At 35.2% G+C, this 23074-nt stretch overlaps 1 protein-coding gene across 1 annotated transcript in view; it reads right to left on the reverse strand.

Moving 5' to 3' along the window:
• The window catches only part of RIT2 (Ras like without CAAX 2), a 225943-nt gene that overhangs the window by 129774 nt on the left and 73095 nt on the right, over positions 1-23074 (reverse strand). The window contains exon 3 of the mRNA XM_036419267.2: positions 13563-13636. Coding sequence (XP_036275160.1) covers positions 13563-13636 — 74 coding nt within the window. The remainder of the gene's footprint in view (positions 1-13562; positions 13637-23074) is intronic.

A 23074-nucleotide genomic window follows, 5' to 3' on the forward strand; every position in this document is an offset into this window, starting at 1 on the left:
GGTCATTGGCCAGAATGGGCATGTCCACTGCAAGCTTAGGAAGATTTGGGGCATTTAATTCCCTGAACGAAGAAACTCACTCTTTTGGCTCTTGTGTTCTTGGCGTCTCTTGTGCTCTCTTGGTTCCTCTTGGCTGCCCCTGGGGCTCTGTTGCAGGGAACATGCTCTCTTGGCCGCCCTGCATTCACCCAAGTGGCCCACAGCCATGTGGATCCACACACACAATGGACTAATGGACTGCACCTAACCTGATGCTGAGTTGAGCCAGGCTGCAACATGAATAGAAACTCTGGACACTGGCATTGGTTTTAGCCTTACTGAAGGGATGTGATTGTCTAGAAATAAAACTTTCTATCATATTTCATCTTCCTGTGGGGGCCTTGGGAAATGGTTATTGCAGCAGTACCCCAAGAACCCCAACCCCACTCCCAGTGGGGAATGACCACCCATGCATTTCTCTGATATCAACTTGACCCCTATGACTCTGGTTTGGCCCAATTAAAGGCAAAAATGCTCAAAAGGCATGGGTAAGCCCAACACTTGGTGAAAACAATTTGCTTTTTGCATGTGCTTTGGAAGTGGCTTGTTATTTATCCTTCTAAACAACCACCACAAAGGACTATTCTCCACAGGGTCTCTTTCCTATAGCACACTAAATTCGTTCAAATGTTGTTGTGATCCCCAATGCTATCCTTGAAAAAGGTTTCCATTATTATCTCCAAAATAATGGCTTAAAAGAAATATAAGCAAGTGCTAAAGAATTACACTGGAGACCAGATATTATCTTGAGTCCTTACAGCTACATAGTTGCAGGCTGAGCTTAGACATGTACTTCCCTTATCTTTCCCCAAAGATTATATTTATCATGTGAGACTTGTACAGAAAGCCTTATAGTTTGCTGAACAGTGTTTCTTTGCAAACTACAGGATATGTGTTCCTGGATTCCCAAGAAAGAACTTTCATAGTAAATAGGGTAATAAAATTTCTAGGAAGTATCAACTGCCAAAAGAAACTAGATGGGTAAATGATAAAAGTTTAGTCTAGTACATAAGCCTTCTTATGAAGCCTGTTCTTTCTCAATCAGTATGCAGACTCCCCCACGAGATCCATGGTACAGAGGCGTTGATCAGGTTTTTCATTTTTGAGCCATATCTTCCTAGCTTGAAATAGAATATATTTTAAATTTTTATTGTACTTTAACTTTTGTACATATTTTTAATACTGACCCTCAGTTTTCACTTGTCATGAACAAATATAAAAATCATATTATCTTAAGTCCATTGTTGGCAAAACTATTGATGAGGAGTTGTCCTAATTACTGGCAACACAGCCACCTGAAATGTTGGGAAAGATTGAGAAAACACTCATCACTATACAAGGAATCCACTCTTTCCTGCCCTCTTCTCAGAATCATGCCAAAATGTTTGAGAACTTCAGATGGATAGACAGAAATGGCCAAAAGCAAAAGTGTATTAGTAAATGTATAACAATCACATAAACACAAGTGGTATTCTGAATAAATATGTTCATGCACTAGATATATCTTACATGTAAACCGTTTTAGAAATACAGTTTTCATTAGTTTTCTCCCTGTGTTGTAAAACTGTATCCAAAGGATTCCATCCTTACCTATTTCTATTATTTTTATTTGAATAAGATGTCCATAATCTTTTGTCTTAGCACTATCCTTTTAAAACTATAAACCACTTTACACTCACCATCTCTCTTACCATCTTTAACATATTTTTTCCTATTCTGTAGAGCAAATTTACATTATAATAAATGAGAAAGCAAAGGTGGTATTTCTCTTAACAAAACTTGTTCTATTAAGCATATCAAAGTCTTTTGTCTTTGTCTCAGGCAACCTATTTATTCTGTGTGGGGCTCTGTGAGGCCAGGCTGGCACATGACTATCTCTGTGTTAAAAATAAAGAGGCTGAGATAGGTCACCTGAGGTCATGTCTTAACACAATTTTTAGGAGATCAGTAAGCGGTGGTCAAATGGGCAGAAAAACAGCTGAGTATCAAATGTTTCAAAACAGAGACCACAAGAACTATGTCCTCAAATTGAAATTCTTCTGTAGTACTATAATTAATTCAGACAAAAATTACTACTGCTGGAACACAGACTGCAAGCAAAATGTCAAGAATTATGATAAAACTCGTGACAGGTAGATGAGTAAGCAAACAAATACACAAAAGTGCAAGTTGATGGGAAGGCAGGTGGCCAATTGACATGAGGGCATTGACCATCACTGCACATGAAGAATAGTGGCTCCATTATGAGCTGACTGTTCTTTGGTGTTTAAGTTGCCCCAGATGTTCACCAGATGAGGTGTATAGAAGGTACTGTCAGGGTAAGGCTTAAACATAAGGGTCACAAAGTCCTTCCACTTCTCACCTTTTATGATTTCTTGGCTTTCCCATATGAAACTAAGTCAATGTCAGAGCAGAGGCTAGGTCCTCTCCTTGGTTACAGGCCCCAGATGTATTCATATGAATGCTCTGTTGTAGCCTGATCCCTGTGATATTGTTGAATTCGAACTTTTTAAAAATTAAGATTTAATTCAAATACCATAAAGGTTACCATTTAAAGTGTACAATTCAGTGCTTTTTGGTATAGTTATAAAGTTGTTCAACCATCACCATTAAGTCCAGAATATTTTTGTCACTCCCCCCAAAGAATACCCCAAACTATTAAATTTCATGTGTTATTAATTTCCTTTCCCCCAGATCTCACAACCACCAATCTACTTTTTTGTTGCTATGGATTTGCTAATTCTGGATGCTTCCTAGAAGACTGAGTCACTGGGAGTTGGAGGGTCTAGGTTTACTTAGGGTTTGGAGGCCATCCCTGACATGTGAGTGAAATACACCTCCCTTTGCACCATAAGAGCAATGCTGGTTTCTACCCACATCTGACATCCCTATAGAGAACACTAATAATTATAAAAAATAGGTCAAATCCCCAGTCACCAAGCCAACCCTGGCTCAGTGCCCCAGGAATAAGAGCAGGACACTAAAAACGTCCTTTTGATCCCTCCATGCATTTCCCTGTTGCTGTCAGTCTGATGAATCTTTGATCACTTAGGCGTCAAGATAGTGCATCTATAACCTCCAAAGACCAATCGGGGGCTCTGTTCTGTGGCATGGGATGAAGGTTAGCGATAAATGAAACATGTATTGAAATTTGATTTCCTCTCTGCTCCATTTCACTGGATTGAGATACGGTGAATCTAATCACAGATTGATTTTATTAAGGCTAATGACCTGATGATTAACAAGAGAAAGGCATCTGTGGTCAAATTGCCTGTTTTAATTATTCTAAGGAGCGGCACCATCCACAGGCAGCAGGCAGCAGTCTCTTGGATGGGGGTTCGCTTGCTTGCTTGCATCTGGTGCTATACTGATTATGACTCTCTTGGTACCTAGCAGAGGAAATATACTCAAAAAGCTCAGATGTAGTCAATTTCTTACTACTTACAACAGGCAGTATGAGGCAGAGGTAAAAGGTTTGATCCTGATATGTGTCACACATTGCAATGGAATCCTGGTGTTACAGACAGCACCAACAGGAGATGAAAGCAGGCTGGATAGGATTTCTTTTGGCAGGAGGTAAAGTGGAGACTGTTGTAAATCAGGGTAGCCAGATTCTAGCCCAGGAAAGTATCCATCTAGAGGAGGCCAGAATGTTTACTGATGATTCAGGCAAAGAATATTTGGAGTCTATGGCTAGGGACAATTGGGGACACTAAAAGACCTGACTTGCCTCATGCTGGTTAACTGGCATCCATTTAGAAGGAGGAAAGTTTCAAATGACACATACTTTAAATATTTTATATTCACTTAAAACATACAAATGTATATTCATTTTCTCATCCTTGATGGTGAGCCAACATGCCTCCTTTTTAAAATAAGTCTGCCAAATGGGGTTGTATTTTTGCACAAAACATTCATAATGCATCATTCATGCTTTAAAATGTTGATACCCTTAAAATGGAGAAAGAATGTAAGGCATTTGTGAATCTATCAGAGTTCAGAATGATAGAGTTTTAATGGCATGTTTTAAAACCATCTTATCCTCCCCTATTTCAGTGACAATTGGATAGATGAGGTTGCTGAGACTCATCAATTCACACCATTATGAAACACACTGAAGTTAGGTTAAAACCTGACTCAGCCCTGGCAGGATAGCTTAGTTGTTAGAGTGTCATCCTGATATGCCGAGATTGTAAGTTTGATCATCAGTCAGGGCACATATAACAAGCAACTAATAATAATAAAAAAAAAGAAAAGAGTACATAAGTAAGACAACAAATCAATTTTCTTTTTCTCTCCCTTGCTCTCTAAAATCAATTAAAAATGTTGAGTCTCTTCTTAAAATATTCTTTCAGCTCATTAACTTACTTAAATAACATGGTTACAAAATTAGGTACTACATGATAATTTGGTTGAGGAGCCAACATCCCCAACTCTTGGAAAGCATGTGGGGATTGCTGGTTTCAGGTGGGGCGGCGAGTGATCTGGCTGCCAGGATGAATCAGGGTTTAGAGAAGGAGTAGGGGCTGCTGGCTAACCCGTGGGTGAGTTAAAGAGAAGGCTGGTTAAAAGACTTCCTATTGTAACAAGAACAGAGTGAGTTATTCTGTCACAGGCCTGGTGAAGACATTACAGCTTATAGAAAATAAGTGAGTCATTTATCTTATGCCTACATACATTTCTGAGATTTTTCTAAGCTGACAACTAGGGAGATCACAATGCATGTGGTATCAGCTGGTATTTTTTCACTAAAGTAAATTCACACATAAAGAATATGTATGAATGAGACTATACATATTCCCAAACAGGTAATGAGATAAAAAGTAAATGATATCAATAACAAATAATTAGAAAATTTATTTCCATTGATTAATCAGAGCCCAGCCATAGTAGCTCAGTTGGATGAGCATCATCTTGTACACAGTTTAATTCATCGTCAGGGCACATACCCAGGTTGTGGGTTTGAATCCTGGTAGGAACACTTGAGGAAGGCAGCCTATGCATGTTCTCCATGTTTCTCCCTCTCTCTCTCTCTCTCTCTCTCTCTCTCTCTCTCTCTCTCTCTCTCTCTCTCATATATTGATAATTACAAAAAATAAAAATAAATTGTGATGTCTCAAGCTCTTCTGTGGTGTATTACCAAGGACACAGAATCTTCACTGTTTTAAGGATCACCTCAGAAGGAATTTTAAAAATTGTCATAGAAATCTATGTTACTTAGATTTATAACATCATGAGTAAACTTATATGGGCAAAAATCCTAGAAGGCATGTAAAAGTAGGAAGATTTGGGGCAAATTTCTTTAGTTACTGCCAGCATGTGTAGTAATAATCATAAATAATCATGAGTCCAAGCTGAAGATCAACACTAGCAGTTCTGCAATATTAATAAACTGTGAAAATATTTTTCCAACTATATTTTCTTAACAGGTCCTATGCCAATGGTATAGGCTAAGACAGATTCATTAAGATTACATAGTTGCTATTACCAGAAAATATGTTGCCAAGTATATTATTATTTTTAAAGGAACATATGTATTAATCTTCATTATCTCAAAATAGAAAAAATCTTTGTATTATTAAACATGCTTCTCAAAATATCATTTATTTGTATATTTTAATCAATTAAATTTCTTCTAAAGCTTTTATGACATATAAAACTACTTATTTGTTAGGTTTTGTTAATTATTTATGCTCTTGAAGGTTCTCAGTGCACCTTAGAGAGTCTGGTTTATAGAATTCCAGATGTGGTGCCATATTTTAAGACTATATTATTCATGTGATGAACAGGTAATATAGCCTCGGGGATTATTTTAAAATGCATTGTAGTTTACAAGGCTTATACAGAAACCAGTAAAAAAAAATCAAAAGGCAAGACTTTTATAGTCACTCTATACCCAGCTGCACTCACTCTAATTCTTGTGTATAAAAGCAATTCAAGAATTTTCCTTCTTCCTAAAGTATTTCAAATTCTACAGTCATTCTTCTCTCCAAGATGAATAAATGTCTAGTTAGAAATGTTATACAAGTTGTTAACAGTTACTCCAGAAGTGGAATTTTATAAATGACTGGAAATAGGGCTGGTCAGGTTACTGATGGACATTTTAACGCAGATCCAACTTAGGAATGCTGAATCCCTATGAAGATTACACAAATACTGAAATTCTCATCAAAATCTAGATAAAAAATAATTCAAAACTCCAGCAAATTATAATGAATAATACAAGAATAAATGTGTTTTTGCATACTCCCAACTGTGAATTTACTTTTGTTCACCTTTATCTCTATCTCTATACCTATACTAGTATCTATATCTATTTGCATAGATATCCTATTGGTTCTGTTTCTCTGGAGAGCCCTAATACATTATGCTCTCAGCGAGAAAGGATGGCCTGCCATTCACAAATCACTGGCACCAGAGCTCCTGTGATTGTACTGGTTCCATTGACTTCCTGTAGTTTAATGAGAAGATGATATTTGGCTGGATTTTGCTCATTCCAGTTTTGGTGTGTTTTCGTACAAAAATGTCTGTTTCTTCGGTACCATGCCTATTTTTTTTTTTATTACTTTGTGACTCAAATTTTATTTTCTCTGAAATTTCAGGTATGAGGACAAATGAGAGCAAAGTTTAGGAGTTAGAGCATTGAGTAGCTATAAAGGCAGATCTCTACCAAATTTATACATGAAGCCTGTCCAGAATAAAATAGTCAGGCATTCTATCAAGAAGCACTTTGGGTTTCCCAGAACAGCAATTTGATTTTGAAATCAAAATGGGATATCTGCAGAGAAAAGTAATAGCACTTTGCATTTTATCATAAATGGGGCTTTCCTGGATTATAGTAAGGAGAAAAAAAAAAAAAACCAACATCAACAACTAAGAATGTAGGAAGGGGAGGCCCATTTAAAATGACTTTAAAACTATTTTTATACTTTGAGAGACTCAGTTTATGATCCATTAAACTATTACTGATAAAAATGCTTTTTGGTATTCCATTAGGTAGGATATTTTAGCTTTCATTTGAAACTAAATTAATTCAGGAAGAGAGAACAGCATTTTTGGATAATAGCATAGAAGGACCTAGATAACTGTCAGAGCAACTCATGGAAGTATTAAGTTTAGGGGATGACTGTGTGTTTATCTGAAGAGCCTTTGGGAGTCAAACAGCTTTACATCAAACATGTATTTTGACTTCTTAGTGATACTAAAGATACTTGTTATCCTAGTGGGTAAATTTATCATTTAGTTTTCAAACTGCTATTCTAACATAGGCCCCCTATAAGGTTGAGTAATCTCTAAATGAGATGTTCATGGTTATTTTAATTTTTATTAAAAATAATTCAGAATTCAGAGCATGTTTAGAGATACAGATAAACTTCACAGTCTCTGAGATAATCCTAAATTAAGTGGCTCCTTATCAAATTCTCTCTCTCTCTCTCTCTCTCTCTCTCTCTCTCTCTCTCTCTCTCTCTGTGTGTGTGTGTGTGTGTGTGTGTGTGTGTGTGTGTGTGCATATGTGTGGCTTCTCGAATTCAATGCAGACTCATTCTCAGAAAACAGAAATGCAACCATAGCATGGAAACAGACATTAATCAGCATTCTGAAAAAAGATCCAGACCCATCACAACTCCTCTCCTCAGCACAAGTAGGGCTATAAAAAGAATGTGGGAAGAATAAGATGCATTTCCATTTGCAAGGCAGAGCCTGACCTGACCTCCCCAAAACTTGTATCTGGAATGAACCTGGTAGAACAAAGGGGACCCCCAGAACAGAGCAGCCAGGAGTCTCAGAACTTGGGCCGCTCAGTGTAAACTCCAAGGTTTCATATGTGTGCTTGTGTGTGACAAACATAGAACTTGGCTGAAGACTGGATGGAAACATAGGAGCCAGCACTAGTCCTAGACTGAGGCTGGGATGAGGGACATAGAGAGAAAAGCCATGTCCCTTTCATGAGTACCTTTCCATGAAAGGCATGAGGCTTCTGAGGTGGTGGAGGAGGCAGGCTGGGCTAGGCTCTTTGTATATTCCCTCTTTGCCCCCTGATATTCTTGGGCAATGGCACTGAAAGCTCTCCCCTCCCCCAAGCTGGGGCTTGGCAGTACTAAGGACCTAATAGGAAAAAGGAAGGAGAAGGGTGAGTTCCTTTCCATCCTGGTGCTAGCATCAGGGGGCTAATGGAATAGGAAGATAGCCTTTGCATTCAGCCCCTCAGGTCAAAGGAAGTTGATCAGAAGAGTTTCTTATTTTGAAGGTACTTAATGGCTCTTGGGCAATATATGTTCCAGCTCTTTTGGTCACAGTTTGTCTCCAGTTGCTTATTGAAGTCAAAACCCACATGCTATTTACTGGTAGTTGGTCCAAAGAACAACCATAGTTCTTCGAATGGGAACCTTTCAGAAGCTTTGCTGCTTTGCTGCCTAATTGCAGAATTGATTTCTAATAGAGAAGTTTGATTCCCCAAACCTTATCTGTTTCTGAATTTTAAATAAAATGCAACACATATTCTAAGGAATAAGATTAGAATAAGATTAACAGAAAAGAGTCACCAAGAGTCTTAAAACAAAAGACCAAACAAATAAGATCTGGATTTATTCTTTTCTTTCCCAGTTGACTGAAAAAGCTACATGATTAAGAAATACCTATAGTATACCTACCAAGATACCAGACATAGACTGTGACATACAAGATGTAGTCCCTCACTTAAAAGATTTTTTAACCTTGTAAAGGAGACTAACTGACCAATTTACATTTTGATATATTAGCTATAATGTATATAATAAGAACTGATGGTATTTCCCAAGTGATTTTCTACTGCAATCTGTTTACCATACCAAAGATCCATAGGTCACAGCAGCTAAATCCATGCCCTTATTATCATATATGTCCCCCAACCTGCCAACCTGGGCTATAAAGTGTAGAAATATGACCTAGGAAAAAACATCAAGCTTCTTCCTTAAGTATTGATTTAGTGTCAAGAACCCAGTTTTCCATGTTTAGTCCTTTGATTCCTGTCGTGGCCCCTTGAGGCTTTCCTTATATACAAGATGCTGCAAACCTACCCACAAATCTCTCTCACTCTCTATCCCTACCTACACACACAAGATGGAGAAAAATATAGTAACATCATAATATTACTATATTCCTGAAGGAAGGAAAAAGAGGAATTAAAGAAAAAGTTTTGTAATGCTTTTAGTTATATCATCAAAGTGTCCTATTCCTATAATGTAAGATGATAGGCATTTTACCCACTTTTTTTTTTATAGACTCATAATTTGAAGTTATGTGTATAAATTCATCTTCTCAGTGAAATTAAAGATCTGTTGGAAGAAGCCATCCTGCATTATTTTTTTTTCTGGTTATCATTTGTCAGAGCAAAAGCGGTTGTTTTTTCTTCAACTTAATTGAAAGCTGCCTTTATACAGAAGTGACATTTTCTCTTAACAATCTAGGTAAACCTTGCTCCCACTGCTAAAGTGCAAATTTCTTGAAGGCAGGAAACAGTTTTTCAGGTTTGCTTGAATCTATCATAGTGACTAGCACTGTTGAGAGAGCATAATGACTGTCCAAAACATAATAATTCCTGTTGAGTGAATGAAATATTTTTGAGAATGATAGATAGAGCACAAAATGTTTTAAATAACATTTAACTTAAACCCTTTATTTTTAAAAAAGGGAAGAAAGTGAATCACAGATACAATAAGTATTTTGTTTAACTCTACACATCCCATTTATGTCAGATATAGGAAAAATACAGGTCATATGCCCAAATGTTTCATATTTACTGAATATGTATTCTTAACTGGCCCCCTTCTTTATAATATAGCTGTATAAGAGATATAGAAAGTGGTATAGATTGTCCCTATTGTTCTTGATAATTTTATCATTCACATAAATGCCAAATAGATGCAATAATGCTATATATATTTATATCACCTAAATCTTTGCATAATGGACTAATATACTGATGGTAATCTGCAAAGAAATGCCCTTTACATTTAGAATTAGGGAAGATAAATCTTTTGTGTAAAACATTGTAAAGATGTAAATAATGAAAAAAGATGTTTATAAATAAAGTCTTGTACTAATGGCATTTTTTTTTTACTTCAAATTCTTCCTTGATTTTACCATGTTGAATTTTTGAACCATTGTTCTTGCCAGTTTTCTATACTGGCGGTTTTCAACTAAGACACTTTTAATAAAAATATACTTGACATTGTCAAAAAAGTAATACACAAGTAGCAAGCATTACTAGTCCAGTACTATTCACAGAAATGGCTTTGAGTGGTATGTAGCCACATCACTGTAGACTTTCAGGAATGACTCCAGTGTTAGTATTTAGAAGCTGTGTGATCTTGGGTAAGCTACTTGCCTCTTATGAGCTCCAGTGTCTTTATTCGTAAACAAAGGAACTAAAATATTTCATCTCTAAGCCCCATCTATATTAAATATTCATTATAATAATTATTTACATGGATATTAAGTAGAAACAATTATGAATTGACTTCAGAGTTTCTACTAAGGACCATTCTTCATAAAAGTTCTGTTTGCACAGTGACCCAGCAGTAATTATAGGTTGAAAAGCTCTGGCATTGTCCACCACAAAAATGTAAGACTGAGGGAAATGCTTTGAATTATGAGGTCATTGAATGGCATTCTATTTTTAATATCTTTGTATAAAAGTATACTTTAGGGAGTCTTGGTAGTCATTTTACTTAGTATATTTATGCAATGCGTAAATCAAATTTATATACTTTTTAAAATTTGGCAGGTTTAGTTTTTAAATTGCCAAGTTTCAGTTAAAAATATAAATGATAAATATAAAACCTAATGTTTTACATATCACACTGGTGAGTAATTAGATGCTTAAACCATGGTTGGATAAGGAACAGTCAGTGTTTATAAGAGAAAGTTAGAGGTGATATGATTAAAGACTCAGAGTAAAAATTTGACATCTCTTCAGTTTTGAGTTGATTCTTTCTTAAACATGTGCAAAAATAAAAGTGTAACTCTTCAAGGCCAGGGACTACTGTGATTTAATTATCTGTATCACTATTGAGCAGTTCATCCAGTGTTGTAACACTATGCATGACCAATTAATCATATTGAAAATGTGAGATGCATATATACACACAGATATGTAGACATTTAATCTCACATAGTTGCTTTTCACATGCATTGAATTAGTTAGGATATTGTGATGGGCCTTTATACCTCTTTAGATTTTTATACAATTGATAATCTAGTTATTTTTTTTCCATGAACCAATAGAAATGTCCCAATTCTAAATCTCTCTAATGCTTCAAGAGACTGTATCCCTCATTAGTCCTTTATAGAAATGTGTCTGTTTATATATGGGTTTCAAATAGTCTGAATATATCTCATAAATATAGAAAGACACCACCTATTTCCAGTGGTTTATACAGTTATCAGTATTCCAATTAATGCAGTTATTTTTAGATAGTTACATCAAACAGATAAAATAATAAATATTTTTAAATATACGTTAAGTACAAAAAAAATATTACAGGGAAGATCTATGTACCCATGACGTAGGTTTTGTTTAATCAGAACTTGGGGAAACATAAATCATTACATGTATAGTTGAAGCCTATTTTGTATCTCTCCCCTTTCCCGATACTTCCTTTTCTCCTCAAGAGGTAACCAGTAGCTTAAACATATTATATTACAAAGCTTTATCATACTCTAAGTTAAAGTAAAATTCTATATATATCAAATAATCAATCTTTCACAGAACATATTATTTGCTTAGATTAGAAATAAATAAAAAAGTAAAACCACATATATATGTGACAATAATGCCTACTCTCATGTTGACTGCAGAATTCTGTATAAATTGAGTTTTCAAATCTTCTACACTACATTAATTTTTTATCTAGTACTTACTGGCAGAGGAGCATTAAAATGTCCCACTATACATGACTTTGGGTTTATATATTATTCTATATAGCTCTCTCTATTTGTCTTATATTACAGACAAATGTTTTTAATATTTTTATGATTTTTATTAAAAATCACTTTTACATCTTAATAATGCTTTTTTTCAATAAAACCCATTTTGTCTGATATTAATATCTGTATATCCATTTTAGGATTTGTTATTTTTGCCTACTTTTTAAAAGAATAATTTTTCTCCACTTTTCTGTACTCTTATGTCTCTTATAAACCAAACAAGTACAAGAGGTTAGTTTTGTTATTTTACTCAAAATGATGCTACCAATTTACTTGTCTAAAGGTATATACATTTCCATTTATTTTGGTTCCTGATATATTTGTTTATTGTACTATTAGAGGTCAGGTGCATGAAATTCGGGGGTCCCCAGCCTAGCCTGTGCCCTCTCACAGTGCGGAGCCCTGTGATTGGTTGCCCCAATGAGCTAGGCCTCACCCTCTCATCTGGAGCTCCTTGAGGGATTGCCCCAAAGATGTAGCCGAAGCTGGGTATCCCGCCTCTGCATTGCACAGAGCCACAGGACCTCCAGGGCCCACCTCTCTGTCATGCATGCAGCATCAAGTCCATGCCCACCCACATGCACCTCTCTGTGCAGGCAGCCCCGCCCACCCACTTGTGCCCTCTGCACAGCCTCCTGGTGATGGATTGTTATAACATGAGGGCGTCAAGCATGAGGGCATGACAACCACATAAGCTTTTGTTAGTATAGATGCTTCTTTGTTTATTTTCTTTCTTTTCAACCTTATATTATATGCATAACTTTAGAATTTATTCTTTCCATCTACTAGTTTTAGGCTATATTTTTTCACATTTCATTTTTGGAGCAGTTTTAGGTTTATAACACAGTAGAGAACTATTTTTTTCTGTGTTTGTCATTAAATAGATATATTAATAATTTTAAAATTATGAAGTTAAAAAAATGTCTACTCTTCTCCAAAATACTGCAAGGCTTTGAAATACTTTAACTCTGCTTCTTTGATTTTAACTTTCCTCATATTTTATTTATCACTGCTATGTAGTATTTTAGTTCCATCTTTATTTTTATATCATAGAAATTGTTGTATCTTCCTTTCCTCATAATTCTCTTTCTCCTTGTCCCTATCAATAAATTTTTAAAATAACGTATCAGATTATGCTAAATCTTGGCTATGTTACTCATTCCATTGAACTGTCTGCCTACCCTTGGTTGCATGAGTATATTTACTAGACCTTCCTTCCTTATATTCAATTAAAATTATCTATTAAAAGCCATCATAGTATTAGGGTCTCAGACATAGTTCTGAGCACATTTGAGGAAGAATAATAAACTACTTTGTAATCTCACTAGCAATATTACATCTACTCTTATATTGAGAAAATTAAGGGAATCTTGAAATATTCCGGTTGTCAATGCGTCACATTTTCCTGTAATATTTTTTTTAATTTAATTCCTGATTGGTGTTGAAAATTTGTTCTTGTCTATTTAAATAATTAAACTCATCTTCTTTGTGGTAAATGCATTTGAGCTTAAAGCTTAAACTGGCCTCAGAAATTGGAGAGATCTAAGATTACCTACCTGACCAGCAGTGTCCAAGATGTCCAAATAAGCTGGCTCATTGTCGATCCTAACCTGGGTCTTATAAGCATCTTCTGTAAAAACAAAACAAAACAAAGAAACACAAGAGAAAGTTTATATTTAAACTAGAGGCATGATGCACAAAATTTATGCACTAGGTGAAGACTTGTACACTAAAAACTACAAAACATCTTAATGTATTTGCTTCTATACTTTGCCATATCTGTGTATCATTTCAGTGAAAACAGTGAATATCTGGGTCGGAAGCTCTGGGGTGAGAGCTGAGAATCTTACTTAATTAATCCATTGATTTCCTTATTCATGTCAATCCCTTCCTATATATTTCAGCCTGTTCAAATACCTACAGCGAGCATATCATCATTTGTGAAACATGGCTGGAACTTTTCAGTCTTGAACCCACCAACCCATAGGGTCAGTCTATAATTTCTATATTATTTTATTCACCAATTATAGTATAAGTAAATAGCAAACTGAATCACCACGAAAAATATTTAGAACAGCATTGAATTTTGACAAAATTCAATAATTACTTATACTGTTGATTTTGAAATGCAAATACATAAATTATTATTTCCACAACCTTTTGATTTAGAAAGTAATGATGGGCGGCCGCAGGAGGCACTTTTTCAATGCATGAAACTGAACTTCTCCCCCAAAATTGGATTTCTGCATGCTGCTAAAGATAAGAACACATACAAACACAAATGTACACAAATACACACATACACAATATCATGGTCTCTACTCCCAAGGAACTTATACAATCATAGTGGAAGATACACATATATGCAGTGGGATGTGAATATCCAAAAATGCATAAGACATATAGCTTACCTTCAAGGAAATTTATTCCTTACAATTATGCTCTAAAAAGCTGAAATTGTGGGAAATATAACTTGCAAGGAGGTAAACTAGTGTATTTTTAGCAATTCCCAGCCATCCTAACACCATTCAGTGTATAGGCAACCACGCAGTCTCTCTATTTTTTATTACACTGCCCTTTATATTCTCACTGATCTTTCTCTCACAAAAGAGAAATCTTATGGAATTATTTGCAATATTTTTTTGGAGATGCATAGGGTTGTTTTTCAATTTCATAGGGAAATATGAATAGTTACTTTGGAAAGGGCTCTGTGACCTGAGGATCCCATGTCTTTCAGATTTCCTTTTTGCTCATTTCAACTCAAAGGCCCCCAAAAAGAGCCTGCTGAGGCCAGGATCATGCTGAGTAAGCCATATGAGAACTTCACTGTGTGATTATCTGAGCCCTAGATAAACCCAGCACATGAAAATATGTCAAATAAAAGCTTCTCCTGGGATTAGAAAACCTCTTCAAAGAGGTTTGATGTGAATTGGCTAGAAATTAAGCCAGGTCCTATATCCAAGATTTCTTTCTCTCTTTTATAAAGTATCCATCAGAGTACACATCCTGGTGTTGTGAATCTAGGTCACCTGCCTGGCCACCACAGAAACTAATTCTTTTCATTTCTTCTCAATAAACAATCTTCCTTTCTGTTTCCATCCATCCACTCCCTTTGTGACCTCCCATGCAGAAATGCAGTGACAGAAATACTCCTCTTGAATGCATATCAACACCTCCCTGGAATTCAATCATCTGCTTATAGACCCAACCCTGAAGTGAGCTCATTTATCTTCCCAAGCAAGAGGCCAAATGTACACAAAGCTTTATCAGGCAGAAATGGCAGCAACCGCCTATATATTGTTTGTGCAAAAAAAGCCCAATGGGGCTACTTTCTTGGAGGCATCTGGCATTGTGAAATTCATTTCTACAATAATGTTGGATTTGAGACTATTCCTTCGCTTGACATGTGTCTTCTTCACTCTCCCTCTCCAGCAGTGTTTTACCAGAAGTAATAATCAAAGACCTGTATTAAAGTCTGAAAATTATCTCTAAATATGGAAGTTATGATTGGCCAGACACTTGATCTTTTTTGCAAAATGGAGATAAGAGTACATGCTAGTCAATGCATAGGAGCTCCAGAAGGATCAACAAAAGTTGCAAGTAACATGGTGCTTAAAATAAAATATAAAAAAACCCACACAATTCAAACTCTGGGCACGTTATGTTGTTTATTAAAATATATGTATATTGCTTCAAATTAACCATGAAATTATATTAAATCTAAATTACTTCTGCTATTTATATTTACCCATGTGGAAATGCTTTCTTCCCAACAAGTAAATCATAGAGGATTTGGCAGAATATGTTTTCAAACATTATCAAAAATATGAAGTTTTAATTTAATTTTAAAAACTTAATGTGTTCTGGAAAATTTACCCAAAATAACTTATTTAACTCCTTTTTTAGAACAAACATATGTATTTAAATAACTTAAAAATAATTTAGTTGTAAATATAAAATTAGGATAACTTAAAACCACAATATGTATCTGAGAGAAAATATTAGATGATCATTGAGCTTTCACTTGTTGATGTTTTAAAAATCATAAAGATAATTTAGTACGTTTTTTTCATTTTTTTTATTAAATTATTATCTTTGTACATATTTTAACATTACCCACCCCTAATTTAGTACTTCTTATATGCCTTCCCAGAATATCTGAAATGTATGATAATTAATATTATAGTGAAGATATATATATATATAGATAGATATAGAAATATATAGATATATATAGATATATATCTTAGAGATACTAATATCTCATATATACACACACACACACACACACATACACACACACACATATATATATATATATATATACACATACTAGTATATATCTCTAAGATATTAGTCATTCAAGTCTTTTAAAGGATAATAAAATAAAAAGGGTTGAATAATCTATAAGAACTTTGTCAAAGAATTACTTAAATGAATTATCTTAAGTGTGTGTGTGTGTGTGTGTGTGTGTGTGTGTGTGGTGTGTGTATAAGCATTTTGGAACATACTATACTAGACACTTCCACTGGAACAAAAAATTCAATCATGGCTGTCAGGCTGTCAGCACTGATACAAATCTAATATATCAGCATATTTATCAATAATGTTGTCAATTTATGCTACACACTCTGATAGGCACAGAATCTAACACTTGTTACTTAAAACTTAAAAGTGAAGATTAAATTCTAAAATCACTTCCTTTGAGGTTAGACAAAGATAAGAATAAATACTCACTATAAATATTTTTATACACATTATACTGGTGGTTCTAACCTGTACAGTTAGGCAAGAATATGCCTGATGTGAATAAACTTGATAAAGAGAAAATGTTATTCATAGAAATATCTTTTGGGTATGTATAAAATGTCAAAGATTCCAGACATAAATTAGCAAATTGAATAAATGAATATATTAAGTTTTCTGGGAACAAAGTCAACAGAACAAAAACAATGTTTCTATATATGAACAAAAAAAAAAAAAGAAATGAAGATATTTAATGGTATTAATTGTCATAACAAAATCAAATTTCAAAGAAATCTTTTAAAATTTTTGCAAGACTTCTACTTAAGAAGTTGTAAGACTTTATGAGAAACATTAAAAATGATATAAATAAGTGGAAGGGTTTGCCATGTTTATAGATTAGAAGATTCAATATTTTAATTATTTTAATTTTCCCCTAATTAACAATAAGTACATTCCAAACAGATTTGGAGGAACAGTGGAGATCCACTAACTAATTCTAAATATGGAAATGAGAAGAGTCCAAAATAATTGAGACAATCTCAAAATAGAACAATAAGCTCTTCTGTGTATCAAGGCTTACTCTTAATTTGCAGCAATTAAGACAATGTGATGCCGAAACTGGTTTGGCTCAGTGGTAGAGCGTCGGTCTGTGGACTGAAAGGTCCCAGGTTCGATTCTGGTCAGGGGCATGTAGTACATTGGTTGCGGGCACATCCCCAGTAGGGGTGTGCAGGAGGCAGCTGATAGATGTTTCTCTCTCATCGACGTTTCTAGCTCTCTCTCTCCCTTCCTCTCTGTAAAAAATCAATAAAATATACATTTTTTAAAAAGGACAATGTGATATTGGCACAAGGATAGAAAAATAAATGGACAGAACAGGCAACCCATACATGAATGAACCCTCTTTTAGATGGCAGGATTGGCACTCAGAGCAGTAGGAAAAAGAAAGTATTTTCAGGAAAGAGGGCTCTCAGATATAAACATTAAAAATAATGGAACTTGACTACTATATCACAGGATACAGTGAAATAAATGCTAGCCAGGTTATAAATATAAGCATGCAAAGTAAAACAGTAATGCTTCTAGGAGGTACTGTAGGAGAATACCTTCATTGTCTGAGTGGTAAGACTTCTTAAATACTAATCCTATATAATAAAAGCCTAATATGCAAATTCTCCCTTTAGGCATGGTTGGACCAGGAGTTCGACCGTTCACTATGACTTGCTCTGACAACCAGGGGGTAGCGCAGAACATAGCAGGTGTCATCAACACATGAACACATGCTGGCAGTGGGTGTCATTGGAGGATATGCAGCCCTAATGGACCCCAGGAAGAGCAGGACTGTGGTGGGATGGTGGAGCAGGTGAGCGGAGTGGGGTGGAGGGGAGGAGGAGGGGGTTGCCAGGCCAAAGCAGGTGTGAGCAGTGGCTTGATCACCCCCACTGATCACTGCCCTGCAGATGGTGACCAGAGATGGCTTCAGGGGGCGGGGCTGCCACCTGGCTCCCAGGCACTGAGGGAGCTGAGCAGGGGGCCCAATGGATCACCCAGCAGGCAGGATGGTGTTAGCAGGTGAAGGGACCATTTCCAATGAAAAGTGAGCAAGAAATTGTTTTTTTTTTTTTAAGTTATAACTTTATTACTATCATTTATTGAGCACTGGCACTGTACTGGCATGGTAAAAATATATGTATTTTTTCTGACATTCCATTATGTCATTTAATTCTCCTCATAACCCTATGAAGGAACTATTCCTACGTCCATTTACAGAGGAGAAGTTGAAGGCTGAAGAAGTTACATAATTTTCTCAATTTCACACAACTTGTAAAAGAGGATGTTGTTTTCACTTTTTATCTGATATTTATAAAATCTTTATTTGGTTTCTAATATGTTTCTTTAAAAATAACATTAGGTACTAGGGTTATAAAGTCCAATAAGATGTGGCCCTTTTCCATGAATGAGGCCACAAAGGAGGCATAACAAAGTGCACTTGGAGTTGGAGGCTGGTGAATAGATAAAAATTTTATAGAAATCTTGTAAAAAAACCTAGCATATTATTCTAACAGTGGATTGTTTCTGTCATGAAATTTAGACACATACAGCATACTACAACATGAATGAAGCTTAGAAATATAATGTTCAGTGAAAGAAGCTAGACCTAAAATAACATACATTGTAGGTTTCTGTTCATATAGAATTAAAAAATAAATATCCAGACTAAGCAATATTTATAGGAAAATACTTTCTTAACCAGGACAGAGATTACTTAGATTATTTAGATATTTCCTTGTGATGAATCAGTTTGGTATACTTTTCTACATATGTATTACACTTTTCCTGTTTAAAAACATTTTAAAAGAGGAATGCTCTCAGTTATTCAATTATTTAAAAAAAAAAAAGGGTGGGGGGGAACTATCCAGTTCTAGTTCTCTAATTGTTCATATTTTATGGTGACACAATATTTGCATGAAATTAACCCATAACTGAACTATTTTTCAATAATTTCCATTTTGTCTTCTAGCCTGTATTAATTATTTCACATCACAAGATATTTAGTTCATATTGAGTGAATTCTAACAATGTTGAGAATGTGGTTTGTAGGAATGGAAAGCAGAATGATATCAAAGGACCCTCTTGTCCAAAATATCTTGGTCTGGAATGGTGCCCTGAATTCCACCCTTTCTGTTTTATTCTCTCTAGTTAAGATAAGCCATTTTACTTCCAGGAACTCCCTATTAAAATGCAATAAAACTACAGGAGAGGTAAAATATTAAGCTATTATCAAGCAAAAACACCTTACTCTCAGATTACTTTTGCACAAAATTAGCTGTCATGAGAGAAACAGGAAGCAGAGCCCAAGGGGATGATCAGCAGAGAAGATAAAAGCAGAATGGAAGGGGGAGGGAAAACATTGCTAGCTGCTATGGGCGCAGAGATGGGGAGGCCCAGTTGAACAGAGGAGCTGCTGGAGGCATGAGGGCACCTTAGGACCAGTATGGACCCTGGGTCTTGGCAGCAGCCTGCTGAAGAGCAATGTATCACAGGAGGAAATGCTTCATGCTGCTTCCTTCTCAAACGCGATAAAATGAAGTTGTTTAGTGTCCCAGGCTTGCTGAGCATGGCATTTTAACAACTGAACCCTATGTATATACTAAAGATAAATTTGACACTGAAAAGAATGACACCTAGAATTGTAGGCTTGCCTTTTTTGAAGTCAGGCAATCCTTACTTTGTCAGCCTCTCTAGAAATAAGGGCTGCAGAAATGAAATTTCCTCTATGGATGAAGAAAAAAGGAGTATTCTTAGCGTGATGGGCTACAGTAGTGCTTCACAATTTTTTCTTGTACATACAAATCTCCTAGGGATCCTGCTAAAGGGCACTGTTTTAGTGAGTGTGGGGCTGGGATTTTGTATTTCTAAGAAGTTACCAAGTCCTACTATGCTCCCTATAGCAGCAGTGCTATGTAATAGTCATGTGCTATAGGCCACATATGTAATTTACATGTTTTGGTAGCCACATGAAAGCAGTAAACAAAATGGAAAAATAATTTTAACGTATGTCATTTAAGTACATATTTCTAAAATAACATTTGAATGTGTAAGCAACATACAAAAATATTAATGTAATATCTTACATTATTTTTCTTAGATGAAGTTGTGAAAGCCACTGTGTTTTATGTGCTTACAATACATCTTAATTTGGGCAAGTCATATGGCAAGTGCACCACAGCTTCATGTGGTTCAAGGTTACTGTACTGGCCAAGACATAGCTAGACAGAGGATTTATTATTGCAATCATTGAGTCCATAGCCTCAAAATACAAAAGGAATATTTTTATCACAGCCATCCGCAGCCTTCTTTTTTTCTTCTAATCCCAAGGATATTTTTATACTGATTTTTAGAGAGATGGAAGAGACATGCAGAAGAGAGACAGAAACATCAATGAGACACATCAATTGGCTGCCTCCCACATGACCAGAGGTAGGGATCAAGCCTACAACTGAGCTATGTGTCCTTGACCGAAATTGAACCCTTTAGTCTGCACACCAATGCTCTATCCACTAAGCCAAACTGGCTAGGGCAATCCTTGATTGTAGAAGACTGGAAATGAATTTAAAATACAAATGAATGACATACCTAATTATATTGTAAATTATAACCATTCTGGTAATATCTCATAGTTTGTTTCCTGTACTATAAGGTTCTCAAGGGAAAGAGAACCAGTATTTCATAAAATATTAATTATGCATTTAAATTGCAACTTGATATGTAAGATTGATTGACTGATTGATTGAGTGTAAGACATTGGCTTACATAACTATGGAAAAATATTTCTAGAAAGTTATTGATATCACCTTGATAAATCATCTATTCTTTAAAGCAAATGGCATTAATGTATTTTTATTAAAACAAAGGATTCACAAAATTATTTCCTCACTGTGTAGTCTGTGGACTCAGTTTCCTAATTGGTTAAAAATATAGGAATTTTCTCCTGTTAAAGTTGTGTGGTTATCAGATAAGATATTAAATTGAAAAACATGAAAAGCAACACAAAGCATCACTCTATTCAATAGAAAATATACCAAACTCCCACTTTTCTAACTGATCTTCAAAGTAAAAATTTTTAAGTATTTAGTGTTTGTTCCAAAATATGAATTAGATAGGAATTCCAGTAAAGAATCTCAAATTTATCTAAATAGAGTCTGGCCCAACTGGTGTGGCTCAATGATTGTGCATTGACCTCTGGACCAGGTGGTCACAGTTCAATTTCTGGTCAGGCACGTGCCCTGGTTGTGGGCTGGATCCTCAGAAGAGGGGGTTAGAAGGCGGCTGATCAATAATTCGCTCTCATCATTGATGTTCATCTCTCTCTCCCTCTCCTTTCCTCTCTGAAATCAATAAAAATATATTTTAAACAGAGTCTAAGACATTTCAATTACCCATATGTACCTAGTAAAAATTTTGGTTAAAATATTTAACAATTTTTTAAATAATGTATTATTGTTTATGTTTTCAAAGAATGAAAATAAATGCAAGAAAATGGTAGCTATATTTTTAATGTGGATCTGACTGACTATACAAATAAGTCATTTAAGACAAAATGGTTCAAACAGAATTTGTATTTCAGAGTTTTCCTTATGCAGTCTCACACAATCTATGCAGGGATGGGAAAAAGCAGATGTCCTTAAATAGTTAAAATGTTTTCACTTTCAGTATAAATGGAGTAGCAAAAGAGAAGTGTCAGAAAGCTGGTCACTCATGGAGTTTAGAGAAATTATGTAGCTGGAATATGCTCAGAACCCTTTCCTAGTTCTTTAAACAGTTTGAATATTTGCATAGTCTTATTAAAGACAATTTCAGAAATGCTTCTATGCATCACTGGGTTCCATTTTAACCAGACTAAATTTTATGGAAATGTATGTTTAATTCTAAAGTATGTTCCACCTACCATTGTATTCTAATTAAAGCATGACATTGACACATCTCAGGCCCCTGCCTAATGCAGTGTTAAGAATCCACACAATTTCACATGCTGGTATCTCTCCAAACCAGGAAGGCACTTTCACCTTTAATTTGCATGCTGCCTTCATTTTCAGATTAGTCACGTGATTAATGAGCATGTTGGAAATTGTCCAGTTTTACCCACTCTGTCATGTTGGCCTTATTCCCACCACCAGACATGATTAACTCTCCCAGCTGTTGTCAAGTGGTTCCACACAATATAAATTAGGCTTGTTCATTTGTTTCAGAAAAACAATCATATCCAGTGCAATTTAGGAATTGTTTCCCATTTGTGAGGGTCATTAATTGTCAAAAATGTGCATTGGCAAATATTTCCCCTTACTACTTAGACCAAACCTTTCAACAAATCAATACTGAATATTTATCATATTCCAAACTTGTACACCATAACCTTCATCCCTAGTCCCTGAATAAAACTGCAGATGTGTAGGGAAATTATCGTAATAAGCAATTGCTGTTGAATTTAAATTAAGCTTTAGTCTTCCAATAGAAGAGAGTTAATGTAAAAATGGTTTTATAATGAAGTTGGAAAGGTACCTTATTGTGCTCTCACCATCATTATTTTGTTGTTTTTGTTGCCTCTCACACCTTGATTGAACTTTGCAAAATTTTTATTCCTTGAACATTCAGTCATAATATGAAAATTAAGTTGTTTTTTTTTCTGCCTTTCACATCATCTCAATTTAATTGACAGTTTTTTTCCAACTCGTACTTAGTCTATAAAGAAAAATATTGCATTTCTCTGGAACAATTTGTTAGGTTGGAATGATTAATATTAAGTATAAACTCTTGAAAATAA

This window comes from Pipistrellus kuhlii, unplaced genomic scaffold (assembly GCF_014108245.1).
Source record: "Pipistrellus kuhlii isolate mPipKuh1 unplaced genomic scaffold, mPipKuh1.p scaffold_m20_p_6, whole genome shotgun sequence".
NCBI classification, from domain to species: Eukaryota; Metazoa; Chordata; class Mammalia; order Chiroptera; family Vespertilionidae; genus Pipistrellus; species Pipistrellus kuhlii.